Consider the following 26,753-nt stretch of genomic DNA (forward strand, 5'->3'; position numbering starts at 1 on the left):
GAAGACAAGCCTGACAATATGTGAGGATTTCACTGCTGGAAGATAAAAATAATGCGATATCCGAATATCAACTACATAGCATGTGAACAAGAGATGACAGGATAATGGTGCATATGAAGGCTGGAAAAAAGCAGTGCAGGTGAACTCTAAAGCCTGTGGTTTAGGAGCTATGAACTTGTCTACTCATGCAGCCACTGGTTCTATCAGAGTGTCTGTTGTTACTGTAGAGCATATTTGACTATCACTTCCAACTCATTTCGATGATCTGTGCCATATATTTAAGAATTTCGACATCTTTGTCCTTCTTCTAATGAATGTGGGCACATGGCTCAAGCCAAACAGGCACTCCACTTCCCTAAAAATAGATTCCACTGTCCGAAGACTCCACAGAAGTAACAGATCAGCAGGCAGAGTAGTGGCATACAAACACTTTCACTTATTATCGGCCGTGCTACTCACATCCATTAGTAATGAAGATAGACAAGTCAAATATATGTTCATAAATATCAAGTCCCTTAAGAAAATTTGCAAATTCAAGTGTGTTGTTTCATCTCCAAAAGTAACAGTATTTCTGCTTGCACCTACCCATACATATATTTGCCAATGAAATCCACGAGCAAAGAAATTCATACCGGGAATATCAGCTCAGAGCATCACTTTCAGGACTTACTCTCTAAAATATGCAAGGAATAAACTGTGCCAAAATACAGAGGCTAAGCGTATCAGTGTACATGAACTTGCAGTGGAGGCGCAAGAGATAATTTGGGAGATGACTTCCATACCATTCCTGCACATGAAAGACGAACTCCATGGATTTACTACCAAACTAACTTTATTACAGAATAAATATGCTCCCCCAAAGATCAGACACCTGAAGGGAAAACCTGCATCTTGGCTAGCCGAAGAGCTAAAACAGTTCACGAATCTCAGAGACACTGTATGTTGGACTTACAAATGACCTCCTACCCTCGAAAATAAAATTGATTACAAGCAGAAAGCAAACACAGTCAATTAATGTGAGAGATATGATAACTAAGACATGGCAATACGTTAATCTAAAACAAAGACCAGATGCTCTATGAAAAAGATGGCGTGATCTGGGAAAGAGTAAGCTAAGTAAAGCTGCAACTGATCCCATTGTCCAAACCAAGGTATTTGTATTTGTATTTGTATTTATTTATTTATCCTGTGGATCACATATTGTACAAAGTACACATGATATAGGACAAGTCATTTTTCTTAACAAATATCATTTAAAAAAATGTACACAAAATTGTTCATTGATGAATATACTAACTTCACATACAGAAAATACAAACAATTTACATGGGGAACTAAGAAACATGTAGGCAATATAGTGCTACTTTAAATTTACACAAATAATCACTGAGATTACAGAATAGTGAAAATGTCAACTGGAAACACAACAGAAGGACAATGTCATTTAAAAACTACATTAAACATGAAATTAACATTGAGATTTCACAGACAATTAAGTTTTAATACTAATAGAATGTGTACTTGTACATTCAAAAAGTGAGTTGAAAAATTTTGGGAAGTGAAACTGAAACATAGTTGTGTATAGTAGAAATTAGGTTACTATTTTGCCTACAGAATGTTTTACTCTAATCACAGTGTTTTACAAAGGAACTTTATAATTTTTCATTTCCAGAAATTCTTGTACTGAATAGAAGCAGTGCTTTGTCAGAAATGCCTTTAGTTTATTTTTAAATATTGGATCTGGAGCAGTTTTTATTTGTTCTGGAATTTTATTGTGTAATACGACACCCAGATGAGTTATATATTTTTGGTATGATGATGTCCTTGAAAAAATTTGATGGATATTAGATTGCCCTCTGGTATAATAAGCGTGTATATCATTGTTTTGGATTAATTTGCCTGTTCTTGAGAGGTATTCCCTGGTGAATAGGATTGTTTCTTGAATGAATAGGCATGGGATGCTTAGAACATTAAGTTTTATAAATTGACATTTACAGGATTCCAGCTTTTTGAGGCCACAGATTATCCTCAGTGCTCTTTTTTGTAGTTTAAATATATTTGTGCTGTGAGTTGAATTTCCCCAAAAGATGATTCCATAGCGGAGCAATGAGTGGAACTGCGCATGGTACTAAACCAGTATTTGACTTTATCAATAACCTTCATTGACCCATAAACAAAACATAGACTTACTGATTATTTCATGGATGTAAAGGATGGTAAACGTGAAAAATTCTTTCTTGAGCTGACAATGCTGTCAAAAATCCTTCAGCTCAGCATTTACTGTACAGGATGAAGCTGCAGTCCAAATGGTCAAGCTTATTGTTGACCCACTACTGCTCATAATAACTACTGATCCTTAGACCTTGAAGCTCTTGCCTGGACAACACAGCAGAAACACTCATTCCCATCAGAATATAAGCACTAGAAGCCCAGTTGCTAAGATGAGTTGTTGGGTACATTGTGTCTCACAGTAGAGTGAATGTAGATATCAGAAAAGAACTGAAAGTGAAAAACTTAAATGAGCAGATTAAAGAACGCAGAAATAACTGGAAGGATTATGTCACAAGAATGAAAGACAACAAATTACCAAAATTGGTAATAATTACTTAGCGATATGCTCCGATTTCACAATGGCCGAACACAGCAGCTTTTATAATCGCTGCCAACATGTTCTGAATGCAATTCTAAGTCAGAGGATAAGAAATAACAACTTACTCAAAAGTATGTAAATGTTTATTGAGCTTCTGAAGCTTCAGATGTTCTTTTGAAATCAAGAGTGGAACCATGATGCTGGAAGTGTTTTCCACCTTAATGTGTCCTACTGCAGCCCTTTGGTCTTGTTTGGCTTGGTAGCTGAATATGAAGCAAAAGGGCCTGGGTTCGATTCCCAGTTGGGTTGAAGAATTTTTTCTACTTGGAGATTCAGTGATGTGTTGTTGTGCTTACTTTCATATCATCCTAATTAGTATTACGATTGAGGTAGCTGAATGGGCGCTGCACAACAGCAATTAAAAAAAAAAAAAAAAAACAGGTACTGAGCTTCCTTTATATTCAGTTTTTGTGGATGAGAAAAGCTTAATGTACTAATAAGGTAAGCAAATCCACATTTGCACATGGTCTATAACACATTTTTTGTAGCTTGGGAAACGTTTTTTTGTGGATGTGGATTGGGGTGCTGCTGCAGCAGCCTAGCACAGAATTTTTATCCCACTCATTGCAGCCACCAGAGACGCATTTTGAAATCATATGAGCTACCATTCATTATTTCTGGATCACCCATTGTCCACTCTTTAGAAGGATCTGTCTCTTTGAATCAATTCAGGAGTGGGCTGTCCATCTCTAGCTTTGGAGGTGGCTACAGAAATTCTGTTTAGGAATTGGGACAAACTTAGATTAATCATACAGGAAACAAGCTTGAGCGATTAAAACAGTCTCTTGAAATGTGCTAATTTTTCAAATGTGTCCTCATTTCTTATCAAATTTTATTGGTTTAAGACTCAAACTGTACAATGTTATTTGCAATGAGAGATGATTTCACAGTTGTGGTGTTCCTTGTATTTTCGGATTATGTATCAGTCAGTACAGTATTTCTCCTTGGTCAATTAACCTGTAAAAGTTTTATAAAAGTACAAAACTAACAACCAGTCAATGACCTTAAAAAAATAATTCTGATAGGTGATTTACTTTTGGAGTTATATTGGTTTTCAAAGTAGGTTCTGCCACTGAAGCTCCCAATACTCTTTCACATATTTAATATGACAGTCTTTGTGCTCTTGATTCTATTGGCATTCTGTGGATTGGAGTGTGGAACATTAGATTCCTTATATTGGGCACGTAGGTTAGAAAATTTAAAAAAGGAAATTGATAGGTTAAATTTAGATATAGTGGGAGTTAGTGAAGTTTGGTGGCAGGAGTCACAGGATGTCTGGTTGGGAGAATACAGGGTTATAAATGCAAAATAAAACAGAGATAATTCAGGAGTAGGTTTAATAATGAATAAGGAAATAGGAACATAGATACACTAGAATGAACACCATAGTGAATGCATTAGTGTAGCCAAGATAGACATGAAGCCCACACCCACCATGGTAGTACAAGTTTAAATGCCAACTAGGTCCACATATAATGAAGAGATAGAGGAAATGTTTGATGAGATAAAAGAAATTATTCTGATAGTTAAGGGAGATGAAAATTTAATACATTGTCATGGGGGGCTGGAATTTGATAGTGGGAAAGAAAGAGAAGGAAAAACAGTAGGTGAATATGGACTTGAGGAAAGGAATGAAAGAGGAAGCCTCCTGGTAGAATTTTGCTCAGAGCATAATTAATCAAAACTAACACTTGGTTTAACGATCATGAAGGAAGGTAGTATACATGGAAGAGAGCTGGAGACACTGAGAGCTTTCAGATTGATTATATAATGGTAATATAGAAATTTTGAAACAAGGTTTTAAATTGTAAGACATTTCTAGAGGCAGATATGGACTCTGACTGCACTTTATTAGTTATCAACTGTAGATTAAAACCAAAGAAATTGCAAAATGGTAGGAATTTAAGGAGATGGGACCTGAATAAACTGAAATAACCAGAGGTTGTAGAGACTTTCAAAGGGAACATTAGGGAATGATTGACAAGAACAGGGGAAAGGAATACAATAGAAAAAGAATGGGTAGCTTTGAGAGAGGAAATAGTGAAGGCAGCAGAGGATCAAGTAGGTAGAAAGATGAGGGCTAGCAGAAATCTGTGGGTAATGCAAGATATATTGAATTTAATTGATGGAGGTAGAAAATATAAAAATGCAGTAAATGAAACAGGAGAAGGAGAATACAAATGTCTAAAAAATGAGATTGACAGGAAGTGCAAAATAGTTATGCAGGAATGGCTAGAGGGCAAATGTAAGGATTTAGAAGCTTATATTACCAGGGGGAACATAGGTACCACCTGCAGGAAAATTAAGGAGACCATTGGAGAAATAGAACCACTTGCATGAATATCAAGAGGTCAGGTGGAAACCCAGTCCTGAGCAAAGTAGGGGAAGCTGAAAGGTGGAAGGAGTATTTAGAGGGTTTGAACAATGGAGATGTACTTGAGAGCAATATCGTAGAAATGGAAGAGGATGTACATGAAGATGAGACAGAAGATAAGGTACTGCTCCAAGAATTTGACAAAGCATAAAACACATAAGTTGAAACAATACTCCAGGAGTAAGCAACATTACATTACAACTAATGATAGCCTTGGGAGAGCCAGCCACGACAGAAATCATATGGTCAGCAAGGTGTATGGGCAGGCGAAATACCCTCACACTTCAGAAAGAATATAATAATTCCACTTCCAAAGAAAGCCTGTTACAGGTGTGAAAATTACTGGACTATCCAGTTAATGAGTCATGGTTGCAAAACACTAACACACATCATTTACAGAAGAATGGAAACACTGGTAAAAGCCAACTTCAGGAAAGATCAGTTTGGATTCTGGAGAAATGTAGGAACACACAAGGCAATACTGTCTCTACAACTTCTCATAGAAGATACGTTAAGGAAAGGCAAACCTACATTTATAGCATTTGTAGACTGCTTTTGATAATGTTGACTGGAATACTCTCTGTGAAATTCTGAGGGTGGCAAGGAAAAAATATAGGGAGTGAAAGGCTATTTATAACTTGTACATAAACCAGATGGCAGCTATGTAGAATCAAAGGGCATGAAAGGGAAGCAATGGCTGAGAAGGCAGTAAGACAGGGTTGTAGCCTATCCCCGATGTTATTCAATAAATTATGTATATTGAACAAGCAGTAAAGAAAACTAAATTTAAATTTGGAGTGAGAGTTAAACTCCGATGACATTGTAATTATGTCAGAGATAGCGAAGGACTTAGAAGAGCAGTTGAATGGAATGGACACTGCCTTGAAAGGAGGATAGAAGATGAACATCAACAAAAGCAAAATGAGGATAATGGAAAGTAGTCAAATTAAATGAAAAGATGCTGCAGGAATTAGACTAGGAAATGAGACACTGAAAGTAGTAGATGGGTTTTGCTATTTGGGTAGCAAAATAACTGATGATGGCTGAGGGGTATGACATATAGACTGGTAATTTAAGTGTCAGGAAGTCCTTTCTGAAAGTATTTGCATGCAATGTAGCCATGTATGGAAGTGAAATATGGATGATAAACAGTTAAGACAAGCAGAGAACAGTAGCTTTTGAAATGTGGTACTACAGAAGAATGCTGAAAATTAAATGGACATGTCATGTAACTAATGAGGAGGTGCTGAGCAGAATTGAGGAGAAAAGAAAATTGTGGGACAACCTGATTACAAGAAGGGATCAGTTGGTAGAACACATTCTGAGACATTGGGTGATCACAAATTTAGTACTGGAGGGAAGTGTGGGGGTAAAAATCGTAGATGGGGACCAAGAGATGAACACAGTAAGCAGATCCAGAAGGGTGTAGGCTGCATTAGTTACTCAGAAATGAAGAGGCTTGCACAGACTGAAGAACACAATAACAACAGTCTTTGTTCACAGTTGGGTGTCACAGAATTCTATGCAGACTGCATTTTGCCTTTGAAACTAACAACTCCACCCCTACCCACCCCTGAAGTCTCTCTTTCTCTCTTTTTAAATTAAGATTGATGCAGATAGTTTAAGACATTGTGGATAGAACACACATAACAGTGAAGTTGTAAAATAATATAGAAATATAATTTCCTCATCTCTTAACAAATTCTTTCCATTGGTTCACATTGTTATTAAAATTGTCTTTGGGAGACTGATTTTTAGTCTGTGTTGACCTTGAGTTAGAGATGTTTCTAAATTTCTTATCTGACAAGACAGAGTTTTCATTTCATTTTTTATTTCCTTGTTATGATTTTTATATTACTTTTTATTTCTTCGTTATCATATTTGTAATTCTTTAATTTCATTATTTACTTCTTCTAACATCTATATTATTAAATGACTTTTCCGGGGTCCAGGTTACAGTGCCCTGGGCCATTTGAAGATTGCCTATTCGACAGCTGCCAGGGCCAGCAAAAATTTGATTTATGATATTTTGCATAATTGTTGATTGAAACTAAAAATTTAAGATGTTGTCATAATCTGCTCATTAAGTGGTGTAATTGCAAGTCAAAGATAAACAAAGTAAGACAATTATTGCAGTTAGAAACTATGTGTTTGTCTCAAGGTAACGTAACTGAAGGTGTGGAAATGGCCGGTTTTTATTCATCCATTGTTTGAAAATGGGGGCAGTTAACACTTCCAACAGACTTTATATATAATTTCGAAGTTTTTTGAAAGTTTTTCTCACTAACAACTGCTGCAGAATGGTGAAAGGAGGAAAGCTTTTCACTTACTGCATTTCCTCTGTTCATGTCATAAAATGGCAGCATTGGGTATGACGTTTTAGTGTATTACTTCTTTAGTACAAACTCTATACAGAACAAATTTTGCACACAGTATCCATATACCACTGAATATAGTTACAAGTTTGCTTGAAATGGCGTGCAGTAAAACTTCATCTCGTGTAACGTTCTAATTCATTACTTCTTCACCTCTAGTTTTGCCATAGGATTAATTATTATTTCTAATAACATTGTTTATCTTCAAGCCTTCATGCTAACCATCCATTTTCTTACAGTCATGGCCTGAGGATGCTTTGCTTGCTGTTGCAACCCGTTTCCTGTCTGAGGTTCAGTTAGGTGATGAAGAGAGAAAAGCATGTATTGATATGTGTCAAGAATTCCATACATCTACTCAGGATCTGTCAACTGAGTTCTTCTTGCGCCTGCGGAGGCACAGTTATGTTACACCTACTTCATATCTTGAAATGATTAATACTTTCAAGGAGCTATTATCAAAAAAGCGAGAGTAAGTATCCTATCTCTGTAACCTGTACATGTATAAGGTTTTCTATTCAATATGTGTTTGCAGAGATGTAAATATAATATGTTAAAATATAAATTTTAATGTAATGTGTGAAAGTTAAGCATGGAGGAAAATACACAGCATTGTGAAAGTACTGGAGAACTAATAAAAACATAGATAAAAAAATTTACTCACCACACAAAAGGATTTAATGTTTACATTATATTATCAGTAATTGATTGTTGTTGTTGTTGATATGCATTAAAAACAGGAAATAATGTATGAAGTGTCTCAGCTTTTGTCCAAGAATTTTATAAAAGGGAGTGTGTTTGCATTATATGGCATATGGTTACACCAAAAGTGCAGAAAAACCAATCTCATATTTATTCTCGATGATTTTGTATGGCCATGCTATGATCATGTATAGAATAACTACAATCCTCACTTTTCACAATAGATGATTTCTAAAATAAGTCAGGGACATTGCTGAAGAAAAGCAGCCACACAGGTGAGTGAGTGGTTTATGATGGGATGGAACAGTGGGAAAGCTGAATATTTTAAAGCAAGATGAGTTTTTTTAGCCATAACTGCTACCCATACCCATTAAAAATCATATAAGCCATCTACTTTTATATATTAAAAAGTATTCCTGCAAATGTTGAATACATTTTCATTCACCTCTCTTACATGTTACCTGTAATGAAATAGATCTACATTTTCAATACTACTGGTCCTAATTCTGTGTCTTATTTGATCTGCATTATTTTAAATCTGAAATTTCCACCAATAAACAACATCACTCAACTAAAAAAATCAAAAAAGATAAAAATAATTAATTTTTATTCAACTTTAGCAGTACCATTACTGCTGTGTGAAAGTGATGGTTGGATGAATAAAAAGAAAGATGACAGAGGCACGAGAAAGAAGAAACCACCAAAATAAGTAATAATCCAAACAACTTCTCCATTTTTCATCAAAACATAAGGGGAATAAGAAGCAAACTAGATCAATTAGAAGTTAACATAAATAACAAAAACTTTATGAACAATGCTCAGATCTTATGTTTCTCAGAACACCATATTACAGAAGGAATTGAAATGTTACATATAGACAGTTATAGCCTTGCCACCTACTACTGTAGAGATAGCATGAGAAAAGGTGGAGTAGTAATTTTCATTAAGAATAATTTAACTTTTAGATCTGTAGATGTAAGGAAATATTGCAGTGACCAACAGTTTGAAGTGTGTGCAATAGAAGTGTCATTAAACAGTTCCAAATTAATAGTAGTTGCAGTGTACAGGGCACCAGGAACCAATTTCACAGTCTTTATGGTTCAGTTAGAATTGTTACTATCAACCTTATTTTCTAAAAATAATGACATTATCTTACTTGGGGACTTTAATGTCAACTTCGCAATGGAATGCAACAACAAAGTAGAGCTCCAGAATTTGCTGAGTTCCTACAATCTTACATCAGTGGTTGACTTTCCTACTAGGATCACACCTGACTGTCAATCTCTGATAGACAATATATTTTTAGATGTAAATTTATACCAGAACTTCACTGTCACTGCAATAGTAAATGGCATATCAGACCATGATGGACAGCTCCTCACTCTACATGACTACAGACCTGTCAAGAAAGCAGTCCCATCCTGGAAGGCAATCAGACTTATGAACAAAGAGACCCTGGAATTTTTTAACCATAAGCTGCAGCATGAAGATTGGAATTCAGTTCGCAGAGTAGATGATGTTGATACAAAGTTCAACATATTCATAAATGAATTCCTATCCCACTCTGAAGAAGCTTTTCCTAAAAAGTTTGTTAGGAACAATATTTCCTCGTCCTTAAAGAAGCCATGGATCACAAAGGGTATTCGAGTGTCATGTAAATATAAGAGAGAACTTTATGTTGCAACCAGAGGGCCAAGGGACAGAGAATTAATCAGCCATTATAACATGTATTGTAAAATCCTAAAGAAAGTTATTCAGACATCAAAAGCACTGTATTATGTAAAAGAAATTGATAACTCCAATAATAAAATGAAGACTGTCTGGCAAATAGTTAACAAGGAGACAGGGAACAATAAAAAAAGAGCTGTAGAAAACTTCATAATCAAACATGAAGGGAATCTTGTGCAAAATCCTGAGATCATAGCTGAAATCTTTAATAAACACTTCCTGTCAGTGTCTGAGCAAATAGGCTGCAAGGGTTCTGTGAATGATGCCCTGACCTTTTTGCGAAATGCTTTCCCTAACAAAATCATCCAAATGCATATTAGACCCGTTACAGTATCAGAAATTGAAAGAACAATTGCCTCCATGAAAACCAAGAACTCCTGTGGAGTAGACAATATTTCTAGCAAACTGTTAAAGCAGTGTTGTACTTCTGTAAGCAATATACTGTGTCATATTTTCAATGCCTCTTTGCAGCAAGGAATTGTTCCTGATAGACTAAAGTATGCTATCGTGAAGCCTCTCTTTAAGAAAGGGGAGAAAACTGATGTTAAAAATTTCAGACCAATATCTCTCCTGACTGTGTTTTCAAAGTTACTAGAAAAGCTCATGTATTCTAGAATTTTAGAACACCTACATAAATTCAATATTCTCAGCAAACATCAGTTTGGTTTCCGGAAATGTCTGTCAACTGAACAAGCAATATATGCTTTTATAGATAAGGTTTTGGAATCTCTAAATGAGAAAATGGTGACAACAGGGTTATTTTGTGATTTATGTAAAGCCTTTGACACTGTGAACCACCAAATACTGTTACTGAAGGCAGACCATCTAGGAATAAGTGGTGTAGCAAATAACTGGCTTCAGTCATACCTGACAGAGAGGAAACAGAAAGTAGTCTTAGATAAGTCAGACAATTTGTGTGGTGGAATGATTTCATCTGAATGGAGAGACATAAATTGTGGAGTTCCACAGGGCTCTATTCTTGGTCCTTTACTGTTCCTGTTATTTATAAATGATTTACCTTATTCTTCAATGATTCAGTGCAATTTTACCATCTTTGCAGATGATACTAACATAATGGTTAATGGTCTTAAATGTGAAAATGTTCAAGAGTCTGTTAATACTATTCTTATAGATTTAATGAAATGGTTTACTGCAAATGGTCTTTCACTTAACCTGAGTAAGACTAATTATATTCAGTTCACCCCAACTGCCAAAACTGAGGAAGAAATGACTGTTAAATATGCCACACAGGTCATAGAAAGAGTGGAAGTAACAAAGTTTCTAGGCGTGAAGATTGACTGTAGAGTAAACTGGTCCCATCACATTTTAGATCTTTACAAGAGACTCAGCTCTTCAGTTTTTGCAATGCGAATCATCTCTGTCAGTGCAAACTTAAGCATTAAAAAAGCTGCATACTATGGTTACTTCCATTCTTTGATGGCATATGGAATTATTTTCTGGGGAAATCAACCTCTTGCAAAGAAAATATTCATTGCTCAGAAGCGTGTTGTAAGAGTGATGTCTGGTGTAGATCCTAGATGCAGCTGCAGAAGCCTATTCCGGAATCTGGGAATTCTTACAACTACTTCTCAATATATATACTCACTTATGTGTTTCATAAGTAAAAACACTGATTTATACAAATGTAACAGTGAATACCATCAGTACAACACAAGGAGGAAACATGATTTCCACACTGAAGGTAAAAATTTGAAGATTGTGCAGAAGGGTGTACAGTCCTCTGGTATAAAGATATTTAGTGCTCTTCCTCCAGAAATCAAATGTGAAATTGCCAACAAATCTACATTTAAAGAGCTTCTGAGGCAATTTCTTTTAGCCATGTCATTTTACAGTTTGGAAGAGTTTATGAAACACAGTGAGAAACGGCCTTAAAATAAGATGTATTATCATATAAATTGAACATTAAGCTGAACATTCTTGTCACATATGTAACTCTTTTAGTGTTAACTGCTTATATTTAACAGTCTGGGTTGTATGACCTTTTCAGGTTTAATTCACTTTGTTTTATACCTGTAATCTGTAGGTCTAAGGATTCTCATTCCATTATATTGTGTTATGGATCATTGTAGTGGTTAAGTAACTTTATATTCTTTACCTGTAAACATAGTGTACAAGTACTTGTCATTGACAATGTAAAAATTGACACACACTACATCCATGTGAAATTGTCACAGTTGGATCCATGGTGTAAGAAATAAATAAATAAATAAATAAATAAATAAATATAAGCAGCAGAAATGAGATTCTTGTGGAGAGTAAAAAGCTGCACAATAAAATATTTAGTAAAGGATGAAGATGTTCAAATTGAGCTGAAGGTACATTAATGAGAAAACAACTTAATACAGAAAAAACATGGAAAATAAATTGTAAATACAATAAAGGATGAAAGACTACCATAAAAATCCTGAAAAGTCATAGTTCAGACAAGGAAACAATTAACGTAAACTTTGTTAAGAAAAAGCAGACATATGCCAAACTCATAATTAATTATGATTATTTTAAATACACTAATAAAAAATTTGCAACATATACAAGAAACATGTCTGTTTAATAAGGTAGGCCATTTTTGGTGAACAAACATTCTATGTAAATTCATTAGGATTTTTAAACAATGTGCCATTGATCAGTGTTCAGTTCAGGTAATAAATGTCTTTTTATAATGCCACTGATCACTATATATTCTCATTGACACTATTATCACACTTCATTCACAAGTACTGATCATAAATCGTAAATACATAGTATTTATTGAAGATTTCCTTTTGTAAAGATGGAGGAAAATAATTAACTTCTTGATCGTCTACAAGAACTGCTTCATGGCCTAAAAGTGTTGAAATAGCTACCTTCACATAGAACAGTGTAATTCTCATTGCTTAAGGATTTTAATTCTCAGTCAGGTGTACCAATTTCATAATCCAAGTGGGGACGTGGCATACTTTCTACACATCTAAAGAGTAGCTGCCATTATATTACCAAGATAAACATGTATGAGCAAACTCTCAGTTTAATTTTACTTTAATTAAACAAGAGTAAAATAAACTTACATTACATGAGCTAAATCACTGTTTACTTAAACAATAATAAAATAAACTTTCATTATATCAGTCAGTTGCCAAGTACAAGTGTTACTCCACAATACTGTCCCACTCAAAGCATTAAACAGTGCAGCTGTATCAGATTACTGCCAGCTGCATATTTGATTACTAATTATCTTGTAGGTAACTACTTCATTGTGGGTTTGTGCTGCTAGCTTAAAATCTGGGTCTTTTCTTATACAGATCGTAAAATTTTTCTTGCATAGCTCACTATTTATTTTATGTTACTGCTGCTCATTTGGACTTGTTGCAATACAGCTTATCACTGAGTTATCAGAAACAGTAATGAAGGAATAGGTACAGCCTTGCTATTATAAAATGACAGTGAAATGGTACAAGACAATGCTTTTGTAATTGGCACACTTTACATAGAGATGTACCAACTCGAGGGTTAAACACAGAAAAAATCCCACCATAATATCCAAGAAAACTAGGAAATGTCACTTCTGGAATCTCCCAAGAAGTCAGTTCTAATCTAGTGGAATGGTGTTGCAGCAGTGTGCCCAAGAAGTAACTGTGCATGTGCTTCCATCACTGGCATTTCTTAGAATGGCTCACATAGTTCCTAACAGATCAGTATATACCTGGTCAGTGATACACGTGTCTGACTGCATTTCTTGTTATGGGTCACTTAGTATCTTAACAGATTGGTAGACACCTATTCAGTGATACCTGCATCTGATTCTGTCTAGAGTCTTCATGAATCTCAGGTGACCAGATTTTGGAGCATTGTGGAAAGAGTTCAGTATAACTGGCTGTAGATGAGCAGGAATGACAAGCAGCCGTCTACATCTCATTGGATCATACTTACTCTTATACAGTGCTCCATTTATTTATTGAAATACTTCTTTATTTGGTTTCTCCTTCTTCAAGGCTTGTATGATTTTCAGCAGTGGTAGATCTTGACTGTTTTAAACAGCATTGTCACTTAATGCAGTGATGACTGGGAATTCATTCATATTGCTGTGTTGCACCAAATGATTCCAAGAAAGGCAGTGAGCATCCTTGTATTTGGTTTCCTTTTTGTTCACTACTGTGACATAGTCTCGAAGACTCTACCCATTTTTCCAGTTGATCCTATACTCCTTGAGGCTAGTTGGCCTTCATAGAGAATGGTTGTCTGTCACAGTGGTGAATGGTTTTGCCAAATTTATGGTAGGAACTTGGTGACAACCAAAATAACTGCAAGGTGCTCTTTCACTGTATTGAAGTAGATCACCTCACACTCGAAGAAACTCTGCAAGCATAAGGTTTCACCTTCTCATCACCGTGCTGAATTGACACTAAAACTATGCCTCTTCCAAAACCACTAATGTCTTTGCGAAGTTCTATCTTGGAATTCTCGTCATACAATTCTAGGACTTCAGAAACTGTGAGTGCCTTGTTAAGGGAAAAGAAAGGTTGATGATGATGATGAGGTCCCATACTCCTCGACAGAGCATAGGGGATAATGCGGGAGACCCGCACCGCCGTGGTAGGCGAGGTCCTAGTGGAGGTGGTTTGCCACTGCCTTCCTCCGACCATAATGATTATGAATGATGATGATGATGAGGATGACAACAACACCCAGTTATCTCCTGGGAGGTGAAAATCCCTGACCCTGCAGGGAATTGAACCCCAGACCCTGTGCTTGGGAAGCGAGAACGCTACCGCGTGACCATGAGCTGCAGACTTATCTCCCTGCAATACTTCTTGCAAGAGAGGTGACTTGGCACAAAAGTTCTTTATGAATTACCATCGGTATGAACACTTTCTTAGAAAACTTCCCATATCATGAATATGACAAGGAGTTACGTAATGTTTGACCGCTTTTATTTTGCCTGGATCAGGATGAAACCCATCACCATTCACTAGGTGCCCAAAGATTTTTATTTCAGGAGGGGTGAAGAAGCACATTTTCAAATTGAGGTGGAGGCCTGTAGTCTGAACACATTTCAGCACAGTTGTCAGATGCATAAGATGTTCTTCAGATGTCTTCAAAAAATGATAATGTCATCCAGGTAGGAAAGACACATGGTCCATTTAAGGTGTTGAAGCAGATTGACTTTCATATATTCGAAGGTGGCTGGACCTTTACACAGTCCAAATGATGTAACAGTAAACTCGTAGAAGTCATCAGCAGTTATGAAGGCAGTCTTTCCAGACAGCCCGTCAACATCAGTTTGCCTGTAGCCAGCCTGCAGGTCCATTGCAGAAAAAAACTTTGTTCCTTTTGATCAGCCTTGGATGTTCTCAAAGCATGACAACAGGTAGACATGATTCATTATCATTTTGTTCAGTCATCAGAAGTCAATGCAGAAACGCAATTTGCCATCTTTCTTCCTGACAAGGATGACAGAAGAGGACCAAGGAGTCTCTGAAGGTTCATTGATATCATCCTGCAGCATCTTTTCCACTTACTCCAAAATTATTCGTCATTCAGCCAGTGTCACACTACTTGAGTGCTGGGTAATTGGTGGAAGATCATCAGTGTTATATTTTTTTATACTATAGGCTGCATGGTCTGTCTTTACATCACTGTGGATTTGAAAGCATTTGTAAATAGCCATCACCTGCTGACTTTGTTCCTTGGTCAGGCCATATCCCATTGGCAGTTTGATTACTAGCTCCTTGCCTTGAATTTTCTGTAGTAGCAGTGGAGCATGCTGAGCTGCCCATCCTGTACTTGTTTAGCTGTTATTGTGCATATACCTTTAGGGATGAGGAGTGACCGCTCATCACAGTTATTGATCCTGGTTATCCTTGACCACATGCAGTAGTTATAATCATTTCTGAAACACACATTTATTTTGTAAGCCTGAGTTGCTTTTTGCGATTGACAAAAGCTGTACAATTTAACTGTGTATCTAGACTGACACCTGGAACTTGTGTCATTGATGATGGCAAGATAACAACTTCTTCGACAATAAACAACTGCCTAGATCAATCTCTATTATTTGTGATTGCTGGAAAAGCCTCATAAATCTGGAGCTCCACAATCTATGGCTGCTTGTGATGCCTGCAAGAAGTCCTAGCTAAGGATAATATTATAACTAAATTCTGTTAAAACAACATATTGGAAGAGCTTTATTCTCTCACTGTGTTTGTGTTGGCTACATATTTTCGATTTCCAACCTCGAGCACATTCATTTTCTCATTGAGGAACTTATTCTTGTTAGCTGGCAACAATAAACATTCGTAATTTTATAAATGTTTTTGGAATTTTTTGAGATCTGTATCTGCATTTTAAATTTATGAAATAATTTTAACCAAGTGGCACAGTGGTTAGCACACTGGACTCGCATTCAGGAGGATGACAGTTCAAACCCTCATCCGGCTATTGTGATTTATGTTTTCCATGATTTCCCTAAATCACTTCATGCAAATGCCGAGATGGTTCCTTTGGAAGGGCATAGCCAATTTCCTTCCCCATCTCACCCTAGTCCAAAGGGACTGTTTGCTCCATTGCAAATGTGGCTTCTGAGTAATATGCATGTCCTTTGCTCTTTAGTTTGAGTATATTTTTACAATGAGGCACTTTTTTCATGTGCTTTTCTTTATGCACGATTATGTACTCTAACCAGAGTGTAAAGCTAACATATGTGACATTTGTTTGGATGGCTATAGGGATACTAAACAGTTCTTGAAGATAATAGACTGGTATTCTATGAATTATTTCTGTGTGCAGCTATAATTTCATTAAGAATTTGCTTGGCTATCTTACTATACTTAACCAAAAACCAATTCAAGAAGTTTATTTAAAATTACATATATTTTTTATATCATTACAATCTGAACATATGATATGTATAAACAGTGGTTGATCTCTTTGTACTTCCATTCCTTGTTGTTACTTTAGAATAAAACACTATTTTTGAATATGTATTGGTTCAGCCTCATTTAATGTAATAACTGGAAGTTCTTTAGTATTCAGGCATATGCACACACAAAAATGTATTTTTACAGCTATATTCTGAATGTGTATTTATTTCAATTTTAAGTCAGTGCTTCTATCACTGTGTTTATTTCTCTGTAGAGAAGTTCTGAAAGGAAAGCATCGATATGAAGCTGGAATAGAGAAGCTAGATCATGCTGCTGAACAGGTATCAGTGATGCAAGAAGAACTTACGGCTCTGAAACCAAAGCTTGTTGCTGCTGCTGAGCAAGTGGAAGCTATGATGCAGACTGTACAAAAGGAGTCTGCTGATGTAGCTGAGGTATGCATAAATAACTTGTGGTATACAAAAAGAAATGTTTCAGAAGGAAACACCAACTATTTCCTACATATTACACTACTTGATCTTCTTCCCATACTGTATATGTTGTCCTAAATTTCTTATTTCTTCTATCTTGAAAGGCTTCTAATTTAGTATTTTATTCTTAAAAAAAGGTTTCTTTCTGTTATTTAATATTTTTACAAAGAGGAACTTTCTATTCTTCTTTTCCTTTTTCTGTAATTCATCACACTGTGGACTTCTTTTTCCAGAAATATGGAAGTATTTGCTTCATTAGCCTGTACTCATTCAATTGGTAGAGTTGTCCAAATAAGATTAATCTTCCTTTGCCATTACTTCTGAAATTTTCTCAACATTTCCTCATTAATCATTATTTTACAATCAGACACAGGGTTTGTATTTTTTTTTCTAGTAACCTATTTTTTAAGTACCTCTGTTCTCTCCAGTTTATACAAGGGTGTGCTCAAAAGTAATGCTTCTGAATTGTTTGTGTGATATCTCTTAAAACTTTTAAAATAAAACAAATGTTATTAACATTCTGTATCTTTATTGCTAATGTGTACATATTTGCAGGGCTCTGCCACTAGAGGGCTCCGAATTGTAGTGTGTAACATGGTGATGTGTAATGTGACTATGTCGGGGCATTAGAATTAGTATGCTATAATCAAGTTTAGAATTTTAAGAGTTTATCCACTCATGGAGCATCCTATTCTTCAGCATGACAATGCCAGATCACATGTGAATGCTGAGACATGCAGTCCCGACATGACCCCGCCCCCCTCCAATTTTCACCTGTTTCCAAAACACGATGACGTCTCTTTTATAGTGGTGAAGTGGTGCAAGCAGAGGTGAGGTTGTTGCTTTCTCAACAAAATAATAAAACATTCTACGATGACAGTATCAACAAATTGGTTTCTCATTGGGAGAAATGTGTTTGTGTGCCTAAGCTGAGAAATATATATGTAAACATGAAGAATAATGATGTAGATTGTTAAACAATGGAAAATCCATGATGGAATAATGCCAATATTATGAAAAGAATAGATTGGTAATCACCACATAGAGGAGATGTTGAGTTGCAGACAGGCATGACAAAAAGACAGCTAAATGTGTGACCTTCTGGCCCAAATACCTTGTTATAATGCAGAAAAAACACACACATTCATGCAAGAACAGCTGACACACACATAACCACTGTCTCTGACTTCCGAGGTCCGACTGCAAGCAACTGAGTCTGATGGGTGAGTCAGTATGGGTGGTAGGGTTAAGGAGCAGGCTGGGGTTAGGAAGGGGAGGGATAAGGGATAACAGGTTAGGGGTAGGGAAGGGTGTAGTGTTGCTTGTGGGAGCAAGCAGAATCGTGATAGGGATAGGGTAAGCCACTAGGTGCAATTGGGACATTTGGGGAGGGGGAAGGGGATGGTGTAGCAGGGAAGAAGAGTGTTAGAGGAGGAAAAAAGGGAGAGAGATAGAGAGAGATATTGAGTTTGAGAGAGAGACTAGTGGGTGCATTTGTGAAATAGAAGATTGTGTAATACTGGAGAGGAAGCAGAGAAAGGTATAAGTGGGTGGAAGACAGGGACTAGAGAAGGTGAAGGCCAGGGAGGTAATGGGACTGTGGGCTACACTGCAGTGAGGGCTCCCACCAGTGTAGTTCAGAAAAGCTGGTCCAAATGCCATAGGCTGTGAAGCACTCACTGAAGTGAAACACATTGTGTTGGAGAGCATGCTTAGCAACTAGGTGGTCCATATGTCTGTTAGCCACAGTTTTTCAGTCACCACTCATGCGGACAGACAGCTTGTTGGTTGTCAGTCCTATGCAGAATGCAGCACAGCAATTCTAGCTTAGTTTGTAGATCACAAGACTGCTGTGTGCTGCCTTTGGTAGGATAGGTGATGCTTGATACCAGTTTGGAGAAGGTGGTGGGAGGATGTATGGGACAGGTCTTCCATTTAGGTCTATTATAGGGCTATGGGCTATGAGGCAAGGGGCAAGGGGTTGGAGGCAGGGGTGGACTAGGGATGGACAAAGATATTGTGTAGGGCTGATGAACTGTGGAATACCACAGTGGGAGGGATGGGAAGAATTGTGGGAAGCACATTCCTCATTTCAGAGCATGATAAGAGTTAGTCAAAACCCAGGTGGAGAATGTGATTCAGTTGCTCCAGTCATGTGTAGTACTGAGTTGTACTGACTCACGAAGGGAGCACTACTTTGGGGCCAGACACTGGGAATTTGGGAGATGGTAGGTGAGTGGAGAGACAAGACATGGGAGATCTGTTTCTCTACAAGGTTGGAAAGGTAACTTTTGTCCATGAAGGCCTCAGTGAGACCCTTGGTATATTTGAAGAGGGACTGCTAATCATTACAGATGCAATGGCCATAGGTGGCTAGCCTGTATGGAATGGTCTGCTTGGTATGGAATGGGTGGCAACTGTCTTAAGTGGATGAATTGCTGGTGGTTGTTAGTTTTGTTATGGACACATACACTGATGTAGCCATTTTTGAGACAGAAGTCAACATCAAGGAAAATGACATATTGGGTTGAGGGGGACCAAGTGAAGTGAATGGAGGAGAAGGTGTTCAGGTTGTAGAGGAATGTAGATAGGGTGTCCTCACTTTCAATCCAGGACACAAAGATTTCATTAGTGAATGTGAACCAGGTGAGGTATTTGGTGTGTGTGTGTGTGTGTTTGAAGTTTACGGGCGCTAAACAGCGTGGTCATCAGCGCCCATGGTATTTGGGATACTGGATGGTTAGAACAGATTTCTCTAGATGGCCCATGAATAAGTTGGCATAGGATAGTGCCTGTGGGAGCATACAGGTACGAGGTTGGCCAATGGTGCAGTTGTGATGTTAGGCAGAGAGTTGGGGGGGGGGGGGGGGCTTGAAAGCCTCCTTCCACTTGAAATATGGCATCCCGGCTACAGTCCACAATTGAAATATGGTATCCCGGCTAAGACACAAGTTGAAAATATGCTCACTATTTTTTATTTACTTAAATTTGCCATATTTCGTGACAGTACCTTTTCCGTTAGACGTTTGCTAGGCGATATTAGTCTTGGCTTCAGTTGTCTAAGTATGATTCCACAATGCATCGTTGTCGGCTGCAGAAAAGACGTGGTTCAACGTGTTTCTCTCATTTTTGGTGTTTCAAATACAGTTTCTTCAAATGTAGTTTCTTCTTTTTAGTTAATACAAAAATAATAGTAACATAATTCAAAATTATTTATGACGGCGACCTTCACATTGTTCTTCCGTCAACACACACCAAGAGTTAGCTGCCGACTGACTATAGTCAAAGACGACTCCAGCGTCAAAGATGTTTTACACCACACACAATCTTCCACTTGTAATCAGTCTCCTTGCTATTCTTCGATACATTTACTAATAGTAAGCAATATGCTTTCACTCTCAAAATTATAAGTAAATTAACATATAATAAGGCAAATTATAATAAATCCTGACAAAAATATAAGAAAACATTTACAATTCGGTATTGACAAATACGGTAAAAAAATTACATCTCCCAGATCCATTACACACTGTGACCTCCACAATAATCTCCATCTGTTCAGATTCTGCCAGTCCTTATTCTTCACCAACATAGTCCTGCAAAACTGTGTCAATCAGGCTGTATTCTCCTTGAAATACCTCCTCTCCATCTGTAAAATTCTCCTGCTATGCATTCCCACATTCATGGATCCTGTATCACAAACTGACACACTTATCCTCCAGGACATAGAGCAACATGCACTATGACACCTCAAAAAACTCTCCACCCTGTTCACTTCCTACTCTCAACTTGGACTACCACTGCCCACCAACTCTACAACAACCTCCAAATCTTCCCCACATCCCCTCATAGCTGACAAATCCTGCCTTGCAGACCTACTACATTTACTCCACCCTCAAAAACTCTTTCCCACTGCCATATGGAATCCAGAACCTAAATAGATCAAAAACACAGTCATGAACCCTTCCTCCAAAAGCCTTAGCCCCATAGAAATATCAGTCCTTTCTAAAGGCCTCACATTTTTCCATACTCCCAAATTCAATGCAGAACTTGTTAAAGACCTTCTCTCCTTCTGCCAGTCCTTACAATGGAAAATCATTCTCGCCACCAACCCTACCCATCAGATCCAACCAAAGACCAATGTTGAACCCCGCCTGACTCACTTCACTCTTCCATCCAACACTGATCCATCCCCACTACTCCAAATTACCCCCTGTTAACTTTGCAGAATTTCTTAACCTGAAACCTTGAATCACCCAAATCCTTCAACATACTAACCTCAAGCTTATAATTCTACTTCCTGACAAAGGCTTTACCACTGTTGTTTTGAACTGCAAGAATTACGTGGCAGAACGACTTTGCTGGCTGTGAGATCGATCCACATTCAAACCCTGTGACAGTGGTCCAGTTCCAGAAATCCAGCAGGATCTCCAGTCTTCTCAAACCCTTAGACCCATTCCAGAATCTCTCCCTGGAGTCCATCTCTCTCTTCACCCCTACCATTCCCTGGCCTCCTATCTTCTACATTCTTCCTAAAGTCCATAAACCCAACCACCAAGGATGCCCCATTGTGGCTGTTTACTGTACCCCCACTGAGAGAATGTCTGCTCTCATAGACCAACACCTTCAGTCTGTTATGTGCAACCTACCCTCCTATAAAAAAGAAACCAACCATTTCCTTTACCGACTGTCCACAGTTTCTGTTCCTTTACTGTATGGTATCCTGCTTGTCACTATTGATGCCACCTCCCTTTCGCAATAACACCCCTAATGTCCATGACCTTGTTGCTATTGAACTGTTACCTTTCCCAACACCTGTCAGATTCGATACCATCAACCTCCTTCCTAGTCACCATGACCAACAATATTCTCATCCACTATTACTTATCTTTGAAGTCATCACCTACAAACAGATCTGTCATATGGCTATCAGCACCAGAATTGCACCATCCTATGCCAACACATTTGTGAGCCATCTAGAGGAATCTTTCTAACCACCCCGAATCTGATGCCTCATCTGGTTCATATTCATTGATGACACATTTGTGTCCCGGAGGACACCCTATCCACATTCCTCCAGAACTTCAACATCTTCTCTCCTATTCCCTTCACCTTGTCCTCCTCAACCCAACAAGCCACCTTCTGTGTTGCTGATCTCCACAGCAAAAGTGGCTACATCAGTACCTCCATCCATACCAAACCTACTGACCACCAACAATACCTCCACTGGCTGCCACTCATTCCATACCAAGAAGCCCCCCCCCCCCCCCCCCATACATTCTAGTCACCCATGGCCATCACATCTATAATGATGAGAAGTCCCTCTTGAACTATACCAAGGATCTCACTGAGGCCTTCGCAGATCATAATTACCCTCCCAACCCTTTACATAAAGAGATGTCCCTTGCCTTATCTCTCCAGTCACTCACCGCCTTCCAAAGTCCCACCATCTGGTCACAGAGGAACTTTCCCCTTATGACTTAGTACCATCCCTGACTGGAGAAAACATGCCATGAAACAAGAAATGTCCTACCCACTATCCTTCCCACCCCTCCCACAGTGGTTTTCTGCCACCCATTGAACCTACACAATATCCTTTTCTTATCCTACACAACCCCTGCTCCCAGTCCTTTGGCTCATGACTCATATCCCTGCAGTAGATCATACATAACTTCCACGACCACCTACTCCAACCCAGTCGCAAGCGTCACCTGTCCTATCAAAGACAGGGCTACCTGTGAAACCAGTCATGTGATCTACAAGCTAAGCTGAAACCACTATGCTGCATTCTACATGGGCATTGTTGCCAACAAGCTGTCTGTCGACATGAATGGTCACTGACAAACTGTGGCAATGGAACAGCTGGACCACCCGGTTGCTAAGCACACTGCCCAACACGATGTTCTTCATTTCAGTGACTGCTTCACAGCCTGTTCCATCTGGATACATTCCACCATCACCAATTTAATATCAGTTTTACATATGTTTGGGATTTAAGATTCTAATGGATTCTAAAATCCATTTGCTTTTTTACAGATTTCTTTTGTTGTCTTCATTTATAGATGCACAATAGTTTTTTTTATTCTTGTTCTTTGTTGCTAAAATTCTTTCAGATTTTGATGTGCTTGTTGTTTATTTACCCTCTTTTCATTCTCCACTACAAATTAAGGAAAAGGTCTATGGTATGCAATCTGTTATTAGACTACTGGCCTAACTTGTAGAAGATTACATGAATGCTTCACTACCCCAATATGAAGAGCAGGGTGGGGACCAGCACCCTGACTGTATTTTATCCCTAGGAAACATCCCAGAGTCCTAATTTGATAGTAAGCTGATTTGATTTTGAGCTGTCCGGAAGGGATCACAATGAGGACCTCCAGGTTTGGTGTCCGCTAGATCACCGTCGCTATCTCCCATACAAAGTGGTTCATGTCATTTAAAAAATCATGTTATTATCAAATTAAGTAAAATTTGTGTAGCATTAAAACTTTGAAGAGTGAAAAAAAAGAAAGATTTGTTCATGGGGAGGATACTTTCACCATAACTTAAATCACAAATATCCATTAATCTTCATTTGAAGGTAGTCTGCAGTTGAAATGGCTTTTCTAAATAATTTTGTGAAGCCTTTAGCTGCTATTTTCTTTATTTGACATACAATTATACAATTTCAGACATAAACCATTTTGAAGTATGTAAAACAGAAGCATTTTACATTGGGTGCAGTAATATCACTTATGAATTTAACATTGGAACAAGTCATATCACAAGATACACCAGGAGTATTATAACTTACTTTATAGAGGACTTGTTAATGGTATATTAAGCCATGTATGTCTTTGCTTTTATGACTGCATATAACTGTCATAAACTAAACTGGAAATAGTTTTTCAATTTCTCGGGAGCAGTTGAGTAGTTGTTGCAAAGCTCTTAGCTAAAGTCAATGCTTTTAATTTTCATACACTAGGAAGATTATAATTATTTTACAAAAATTTGGTACTTTAACTATGTATGTCTTCATTCTTGAATATATTTAATTATTGTTCACAATTGGTGTGAATATGTTTGCATGTAATTTCCACAAAATAACTTTGAAATACTAGTTCTCTTATTGTGGGAGCATGTCATTTTTGAACAGTTGTTACAGAGATCACAGTAGTCTAATGAAATATTACTGAAAACCATGAAAATTAAGCACAGCCTTTCATGATCTGTTTTATGATGTGTGGTCTTTGGCAGTATAGTCATATTTATTATTTAATATAGTAATGATTATGCATTCAGCAGTTCTATAATGCTTCATCATGGAACTGGTGTAGGAATTTTCCATTTCACAACTCTTTTTGTTCATTCAAAACTCTGTCCAGTTGGTAGATGGATGCCAATTTCAAATTCTTCCACCACATAAGCTATCTAGTGTATTTATGTTAGAAACATCAATCTTACAATAAGAACTCTGCAACAACTGCTCAAAAGTAATGATGCTCCTAAAATAACAAAAAACTGTTTCCAGTTTATTTTACTACAGTTAAATATAATCTTAGGAGTAAAGACATACAGGGCATAATATACCATTAATGAATCGTTCATAAAGTAAGTTACGGTCCTCTTGGTATACCTTTGGGTATGACTTGTTCCTGTTTTCATAGATGATATTAATGCAACCATTTTAGATATCTGAAAATGGCCTAAGGCTGAAATTGTACAGTTGCACATCAGATAAAGAAAATTACAGCTGAAGGCATCACAAAATCATTCATTAAAGTTCCAAAAAATCTGGCTCACTATTTGCACTGGAGTATAATCAGATGCACAAAACACACTTACTTTCATGTAAAAGCAGATGTAGTTACAGAAAGAAAGTTTTAAATTGCAAATTTTTTAAACCAAACATTTTTAAAAAAAATCTGCTGAGGGGGGAAAAGAGAGCAAATGGTTTGGAAGGAAAGAGATTATGTAAGTATTAACTTGCAATATAAAATGTAATACTAGATCAATTGAGGCACTGTAGGAGATTGCTCGCAAAGTGTAAGTTCTTTGTGGTGTTATTGTCTGTTAACTACTCATGCTCTTGACCATCACTAATTGTTTTTGCAATCGTTCCTTGGAGACAAAAAGGTAAACAGCAGTTAGACATCAGTAATACATAGCAAGAGTTTCTTTAATAATGTCTTTGATAAGCTGGGTGATATGTGTGGTGAACTGGAGTACATAAGTACAAGAGGGTCCATAGAAAATGAAGGGGTGAGTCTCTAACCTCTAGGGTGTGAACCGCACTGCAAAGAAATGAGGTGAGGAGGCAGCATAGCTCCTGAACATTATGTTGTGGACATCTGCTTACAATCTTATCCAGCCAAGTTAGGGCAAGGGGCTTAGTTTATAGGTGGGACTAATTTCAAATATAATTTCTTGAGAAAAGATGATGCAGTATGACTATCAGACACTCAGATGGCAAGCCAGAACTAAGCAAAGAAGCAAAAGCTGAAAAGTGGAAATAATACATAGAAGGGCTATACAAGGGAAACAAATACAAAACAGTATTGTGGAAAGAGAAGATGATGGTGAGTAAAAATTCTGTAAGTCTGATTCTTCAACAACACAGATTTTACTAAACACCAGTTAAGTACAAATAAATCACAGAGTATAATAGATCTTGACTCCTCTTGAACTAAACAGAAACAACAATTTATGGATGTGAATATCTCTTGCTTATTAATGTACTCCAGAGATTTACTGAGTAACTCAAATATTAGTGCTGGAGAATACTGCAAGTTTGTTACACCTGCATTGCCTGTCAGTGCACCATAGTTGACCACCATGTACATGCCACCTTCACAGAGGTCAGGCATTGCTTTGCCCATGTTCGCGTAGGCATTGTGAGTCTAGTACCTTCCTCTGACAGATGGCACTACCTCCTCACCATACTGGACAGATTCAACCACTGGCCTGAAGCAGTGCCAATACCCAACATCACCACCGCCACCATGGTAGGCACTGCCTTCATCTCCACGTGGGTGCCTATTTTGGCTGCCCATGCCATGTCATAACAGATCACAGGTGCCAATTTACACATCTGCTCTTTTTTGCGTGCTGACAGATCTCTGCAGAACTGATGTGCACCTGACATCAAGCTACCATCCATCTGCCAATGGCATGGTGGAATGGTTCCATTTCACATTCTAGGCAACCCTTTCCTGTCACAACAGCATGTGGACTTTTGCCCTGCTGCTGATACTTCTAGGCCTCCACATTACTCACAAGGGGACCTCTGTGACACTTTGTAGGTCTGCATGGCTCACCTGTGGTCCACCCCTCCCAGCACTACAGTGAATGCCAGGCATTCATTTACAGTGACCTCATTCCATGCACTCATGTTATGCTGCACACTGATGTTCACCAGTCCCTCCTTTGTCCACACTACTCTGCCACCACATGGTCCTGAAGTGGGACTCCAACAACAACCATGCATCTTCACAGCACCCCTACCAGTGTTTTGATCAAAAGGCTGAAACCTGTCTATATGCTGCCCAATTTCCCAATTCCCAACCCAACTAACATCTCCATCGAAACCCTGCAGGAACA

The 26,753-nt window shown here is 37.7% G+C and overlaps 1 protein-coding gene across 1 annotated transcript in view; it reads left to right on the forward strand.

Annotated features, from left to right (window-relative positions):
- Positions 1–26,753, forward strand: part of LOC126161364 (dynein axonemal heavy chain 7) — a 1,035,864-nt gene that overhangs the window by 642,326 nt on the left and 366,785 nt on the right. Inside the window, exons 39-40 of the mRNA XM_049917134.1 lie at positions 7,639–7,868; positions 16,958–17,138. Coding sequence (XP_049773091.1) covers positions 7,639–7,868; positions 16,958–17,138 — 411 coding nt within the window. The remainder of the gene's footprint in view (positions 1–7,638; positions 7,869–16,957; positions 17,139–26,753) is intronic.

This window comes from Schistocerca cancellata, chromosome 2 (assembly GCF_023864275.1).
Source record: "Schistocerca cancellata isolate TAMUIC-IGC-003103 chromosome 2, iqSchCanc2.1, whole genome shotgun sequence".
Lineage (NCBI taxonomy): Eukaryota > Metazoa > Arthropoda > Insecta > Orthoptera > Acrididae > Schistocerca > Schistocerca cancellata.